The 6,804-nt window shown below is 60.9% G+C and overlaps 1 protein-coding gene across 1 annotated transcript in view; it reads right to left on the reverse strand.

Annotated features, from left to right (window-relative positions):
- RUNX3 (RUNX family transcription factor 3) overlaps positions 1-2,939 on the reverse strand; it is a 31,887-nt gene extending 28,948 nt beyond the window's left edge. The window contains exon 1 of the mRNA XM_032300863.1: positions 1,544-2,939. Within this exon, the coding sequence (XP_032156754.1) occupies positions 1,544-1,831 (288 nt within the window). The 5' untranslated portion in view covers positions 1,832-2,939. The remainder of the gene's footprint in view (positions 1-1,543) is intronic.
- Between the last annotated feature and the right edge of the window lie 3,865 nt (positions 2,940-6,804).

Below are 6,804 nucleotides of genomic sequence, written 5' to 3' on the forward strand. Positions count from 1 at the left end.
AAAAAAAAAAAAAAAAAAAAAAAAAAAAGAAAGAAAAAGAAAAGAATATCAACAATAACAATAGAGCTGCTACCTCCACTCAGTTTACGCATTTACGCAAGAGCTGTTCAGGGCATGAAATGTGGCCCCAAAATGTGGACCGGGGCCCAGTTTATTGGCCTCTGCAGAGGCTAAATTTGTTATGCCGAGAAAATGCAGGATGTTTTGAGAAGGGTCACCCAGAAAACCCCTTTTAAAGTGAGATGGGGGCTTTTGATGACAGAAGAATGCACCTGCTTGAAAGTGCAGGATGAGGGTGGCGATGTCTCCCTAAACGCCATCCTCCCCCAGCCCCTCACCCCCAGGAGCACGGAGTGGCAGACAGCCTTTTGAAAAGAATCAGACTTTAAACACAGTGACAGCCATTTAAACGTGGATGCCGCGTGCAGGGACTCAAGATCCAGATGGTAAAAATTTCAAGGAGAAAAATGTTTGGGGTCTGATTAAAAAGGCCAGATTTCCTGTCAACATCCTGTCTTCTTTTAATTTCAAAGACTCCTTTTAAGCTACAAGTGACAGTAAAACCTCCGATCTGACGATTCAAATCACATGGGCCTCCCCACTTCCCGGGGAGATTTTCCCCACTCGTATTTTAAGATGTCACCTGGGAGACCTCAAAAAGCCACTCAACCTTCCCCCCCCCCAATTTGGAGTCGTCTTAATGGGAGCAGGGACTGCCTCAGCTGCCAGCGGCCGCTGTTACCAGCCACCTCGGGCAGCACCACCCCCAGCCGCCGGCCTTTCCTGCCCTGCCCTTTTCTCACGGCAGCTGCCTGCGAGAGGTTTAGGGGAAAACCGAGGCGTTTTCGTTTCATCTCGTTGCCCCCTTAAAAAAATGAAAATGAAACAGTCGCCGACTCTATGGCATAATGAAAAAGGTCCTCTGAATGGCTGGGGGCTGCCAGGGGTGGGGGTGGGGTCCCCCAATCTCAACCAGCCATTAGGGACGCAGAATATCCCCTAGCAAATGTCTGCCGGGCAGTGCCCCGATTCCGGCCTAGCGCCGTCCCATAAAATTTCAGAAGCCCTAGGTGGAGGGTGTGAGCAGGAAGCGTTTGTGAAGCGGCGCGAGAGGAGGGGTGCTGCCGGCGGAGGATAGGCCCTTTCACCCTCCGCACCCACCAGCGGTGTCCTAACCCGGGTCTGGGATCCTCTCCTCCGTTGCCCGCAGGGCTGTGTCTGAACAATCCGGGTTAGGGCGCGGGAAACCCCATCCGCCCGTTTCCGCACCAACGTCTCTACGCAGAGCTGCCCATGGCCCAGGTGGAGCGGGGCAACCCCCTGAAAACGCATCTGTGCAGGGCGCATCCGAGACGCGACGCCGAGGTCCCCGAGCCGAGCGCGCAGCGAGGCCGACCCGGGTGCCCGGGTGTCGCCGCGGGGTCTCGGCCACCTCACCTTCCCGCGGCTCCCAAGGCCCCGAACTGCGCAGCGGGGACGGCCGGCGCCTCAGGGCCGGCGCCCTCCCGCCCCGGCGCCCTCCCGCCCCCGGCCCCGTACTCACCTTGAAGGCGACGGGCAGCGTCTTGTTGCAGCGCCAGTGCGAGGGCAGCACGGAGCAGAGGAAGTTGGGGCTGTCGGTGCGCACGAGCTCGCCCGGGTGGTCCGCCAGCACGTCCACCATCGAGCGCACCTCCGGACGGGCGCGCCCACCGGGCACCACGGCCGCCTGCGCGCTCAGCGCGCCGCTGTTCTCGCCCATCTTGCCGCCGCCGCCGCCGCCGCCGCAGGGGAAGGCCGTGGAGGGAGGTGTGAAGCGGCGGCTGGTGCTCGGGTCTACAGGAATACGCATAACAGCGGCCGTCAGGGCGCCGGGCGGGCGGCCGGCGCGGGCGCCTCCTCGGCCGCCGCTGCCGCGAGAAGCGGGAAAGCAGAAGCGGCGGGGCCCGGGGCCTCAGGGTGCAGGGGGCGGCGCCCGGCCAAGACCCGCCGGGACCTGCCCGCTGCAAGCCCTTGCCGCCCCGACGGCCGCCGGCAGCCCGCCCGCTAGTCCCGCATCCCCGGCGCGCCGCCCCGCGTGCGGCCGCCTCTCGCGGCGGTCCCGGCTGTCTGGGCCGCAGCGGGGCCCGCCTGGAGCTGCGCCGCCGCCACCGCCTCCCACCCCGAAGCCTGCCCGCGGCCGCCGCAACTCCGCGGCCGCAGCCCCAGAACAAATCCTCCAGAATCAAGTGGCGGGGCCCTGGCCGCCCGCGCGGGGTTACTACCCCCGGGGCCCGCGGGGCGGGGCGGGGCCGGCCCGAGCGACGCGTCGCGCAGCCAATCGGCGGAGCCCGCATCGCGGGCACCTCGGCTGCGTTAGCGGGGAGGAACGGGGCCTGCCGGAGGCCGCCGGCAGGAGGGGCGGGAGGCCCCGCCCCGCGGAGGTCGCTTCCGAACCACAGCTCAGGGCCCCCGAGAGCGCTGAGAGCCCCGCGCCGACGCTAGAAATTTGCTTAGAACGTCCGGGTCCCACAGAAGTCGCCCTTGCAGCCCTTTCCCGGGTCGCGTCTCCCTGACGCGGGGGCGCAACCCCTTCGCTCCTCCTCCCCGCTGGCCGCGGCCGGACTTCCCCAGCTCTTGCTGCTTCGGGCCCGTGACTTCTGCACCCCCGGCTAGGGGCCGCGAGGGCCCAGGGCCGGTGACAGCACAACCGGGAGCCGCCCCAAAGAGGTTAAGCACCTCCCTAGTCCTGCAAATTATTCTGACCCAAGCTCCTCCACCCCAAACGGGATTTTGCGCGCCATCCACGCCCGGCCGGCGGGCTCTGCAACTCCCGGCCCTGCGCGGCTTTGGTCCCAGCCTCGGTGGCCCCTGTGCCAAACCGGGGACAGACGGAAGGGAGTCTCCCAGGGACCCTAAGTATCCTGGGGTCAGCAACCCCTTTCCCCTGTGTTCTCCCCTAAAAACAAGTTTCAGGATCTCGCAGGCCTCGCGGCGTCGTTCTTCGTTGTGGCGGCCTGTGGCTCTTTGAAAACTACGGCAAGGCCTGCAAAATGCGTTTTCCCGAATTTTTTCCTCCACGCCTGTAGTCACAGCCCTGCATCGTGAAACAGTTCGCGGGTCGGTGGCAAAAGGAAAACTGAACCACTGCTGCAAAGTTAAGGGCCCCGGCTTCCAGAGGACAGAATTGCCTTTCTCCATGCAGATGGAAAGGGGCCTCCGCGGGTCCGACTCCACTTCTTCTTGGGCCCCTGTGCTCCGACTGCGCCGCAGGGACGGCGGACAGTTTCGCCGAGGCACTGCCTGCCCGCCTGGCTCTGGGTCCCCGCTCCCACTCCCAGCTGCGCGGCCAACCGCTCCTGGGCTTCACTGCAAACAACCCCTGCCTCTCCCGCCTCCTAAGTCAGTCGAGCAGGCCTAGGGGCCGGCTACAGCTAGGAGGGCCACGGGAAAGGTCAAGCCCCAATCCTTCCGAATTATCACCCCAGACACCTTCTAGACTCTGGAGGACGAACGCGTGCTGAGCCTCCCCGCCGCTTTGGAGACCGAGCTAGATTTTCGTTGCCTCTGGCCCTCGGCAGGTGCAAAACAGTTAATTCCAAGCCTCGGAAGCAAAGAAGCCTAGGATCCGACGGTGGCCGCAGGATGGATCTGACCCCTGCCCAGCCCGCGCCATTTCGTCGTCGCCAAACGAAATCAACTCCTGCGTGCGCTCCAGGGGCATAAGACTCTGGCCTCACCCGGAACATCGGGAGAGCTGGTCCCTACCCCCCTCGGGACCTCACATCACGTCTTCAGGACGTGTCGAAAACAAGGGCGGCAAAGGTCCCTGCCTGGACCTTTTCAGAGAACCTGCGCCTGGCAGCTGACGATCGTGGACCAAGTCTCGCTCGTCTGGCACAAGCAGCAGAACCAGAGGAAGCGAGCGATCCGGCCTGGGCGCTCCCACCTCCGGGAACGTCTCTGGGGAAGGCCGAGCGCGTCGTGGCCAGGTAGGGCCCGGGCCCGGGGCGGGCGACACGTGCTGCCCTCGAGCGGTTGCGGAGCAGCGACCCGCTGTTTCAGGTCGTGGCAGATGCCACGTTTCGAGTGTTTTCAGTTTGCCTCGTGCCCTTTGCTTGTCCCTCTGCCTGATTTCTCCCTCTCCCCTTATGGCGGGTTGACAGACAAGTTTCCAGAGAATGTGGGGCTTTTGTGGGCCCGGGCACCTGGCGCAGGACCCGGCACGGCTCCAGCCCTCGGGAGGGCGCTCGCTGCCCGTGGTCACCAGACCCAAGGGACCGGGGGTGCAGGCCCTTGGGTCCCCAGCCCTAGGTCGCCGGGCCGCCTGGCAGGCACAGTGGCGGGAGTCGCCGCTAGTTGGCGCCCGCGTCCTGCCAGCCGCGGAGGTGCTGGCTCCGCCGGGCTACAGATGCGCGCCAGCTGCAGCCCGGGTGCAGGCGCGGCAGCCGCCCCCGAGGAGCTGTCCTTCCCGGACTGAAGGCCCATCCGATTCCTTGCCATCGGTGCGGACAGGTTTCCGACAAACCGATGGCTTTGTCAAACCGAGGCTGCCTTGCTCACCTCTGATGAGACGGACGCCTTCTGCCTTTGCGTTTTCAGGCACCGGGGACGACCCACAGAACTGGCTAGCTTGTTCCCAATTTCCACTGATCGCCAACCTGCTTCTTCTTTATCCCAGACCTACAACCTTTGCCAACTGTTCGATGGGAGGGAGAGCTCCCACTCCCCCATCTGGGGCACGCAGACACCCTTGCCCTTCCCCAGCTGGCATGGACCCTCGTCTTTTCTCTCTCTTCCATCAGATCGAGGGACAAACAGCCCAGTTTCTCTCCAGTGGCCCCCACCTAAGAGCACTGCATGTTGTCCACAGCAGGACAACGAAGTGGAAGGTTAGGACACTTCGTCCCCTACCGTAGCTCAGAGCTGGGTAAACCTAGAACCCATCCTCGAGCAAATATAGCCAGCTCCTTTGCCCCACGAAGGGGCATTCGTCTACCTCAGGCATTTAGGAGTGCACCCCGAGTGCGGTCTTGGCAGTGAGGGTGCGGGCTTCCCAGGGCAGGCGTAATTCACAATGCCTCTGCCAGCACCTGGGCAGGGATCCGCCAAGTGTACCAGATGAGGGGCAGGTATGCTCTGGGAAGCCCCCTAAGAGTCCCATGGACAGTGGAAAGAGCTTGGGTCTGCAGTCCCTCTACCTGAGTGTGTCTTCTTCTCTCACCCACAGCCCTCTAAGGAGAGTTGCGTAAGTCTCTCTGAGCCTCATTTCTTTCATCTGTAAAGTGGGGGCACTCATAGTGGCCCTTCACAGAGTTGTGTGTAAAGTGCTTATCACAGTCCTGGCACACAGAGGGTGCTCCAGCCACGGGAAACCATCACTATCATTATGAAAAAATAACACCTCTCCATCCTTGCTGGGGCCTTTAACCCTGCCCCCACCCCAACACCCCGATCTGGGCCTCACACTTCCCATCTGTGAAATGTCCAGTTCTCACGTTCAAAGCTTGCCAGAACTCTGAGCCAAGTCCATGCTGTCCTGACCCCTCGGTTCACCCACATGCTGCCTGGGGAAGGTAAGGACTGGCTGTGACCTAGCTCCACGTGGAGTCAGCTCACAGGGGGGTTTCCACCATCACGGGGCAGCAGGAGCTGGGTCTTGATGATTGCCCTTCTGACCATTCCTCTCAGAACCTCACTTTGGCCCCTCCCATAGGCAGACACTTTCCTAAGAAGCAACTGGGCCTCAGCAGACACTGCCAGGGACCCCGCTTCCTTCCCAGAAGGTGTCTGTTTCCCATATCCCGAATCGCACAGGAGCCTACTTCAGCAAAGAGGGCAGAGGGGGACATTCATGCCCCTCACTGAGCCTCAGTTTCCTCTTCTGTCAATGGAGGTCATTCTAACCACTCCATTTCACAGGAGGGGGATTAAGGATTCTCTCTAGGAGGGGAGGGGCATCGTGTTTCACGATATCTAAATTGTGATCAATTGTTTGAAGAAACAGAAAGAAAATGCTGCTGAGTAAACTAGGACTCATCTGCATCCCAATTTCAGATCATGATATCTGAATATATAAAGGAGAAAAGTTAATGAAAAATGGCAGTGTATCTGGGTGGAAGGAGTGTCTCCTGCAGGCTGGGGGTCCACCCCCAGGGAGTCCAGCTCTAGGGTCAACTCTCTAGGCAGCCTCCCTGGAAGGATTCAGAATGTGTGGGAGGACAAGTGTGCTTCTCGAATTACAGAGATCTTTCTTCCTTTTTGGAAAGTGTCAGACTTGGAGGGGAGGCAGAAGGAGCAGGGGAGACAGGGTGATGAGGGCGTTAGGACCCAGATACTGCCTGTGAGGTCTGAGACTTTTGCCCTGTGTCTGCGCTCACCTGAGCCTTGGTTCCCCCGCCTCCGATGGTAAATGAGAAGAATGGTAACAGCCGGAGGTGCTGAGGCTTTACATTGTGCCAGGCACTGCACGTGGGTATTAAGCATGGTATTCAATGCCCATGGCATTGTATGTGGTAGGTGGTATGCCCATGTAAGCAAAGAGGAACGTTGCTCGAGGTCAGCCAGGCTAGAGAGGGCTGGACCCAGGTTAAAAGCCTGCTCTGGCTCAAAATGTGGGGTACGCAGGCATCGCCAGGTCAAGCTAGTTGGTGCTCTCCTCCTAGTGGCTGAGTGATGGGAAAAGCTGGCATCTAGATAGACAGGAAAGTGCTACCGTGATGGGGAGAGGGAGCTGGGGCGGTAAATTCTGCTAAGCAGCCCTGGGCTTGGAAATCAGCAAACCCTTCAAATCTGCAGGGAGTTGCAGGACTTGCTAGGGTCACTCGGGAGGGTCTTGTGATAGCT

This window comes from Sapajus apella, unplaced genomic scaffold (genome assembly GCF_009761245.1).
Source record: "Sapajus apella isolate SASKATOON/1434 unplaced genomic scaffold, GSC_monkey_1.0 scaffold43, whole genome shotgun sequence".
NCBI lineage: Eukaryota > Metazoa > Chordata > Mammalia > Primates > Cebidae > Sapajus > Sapajus apella.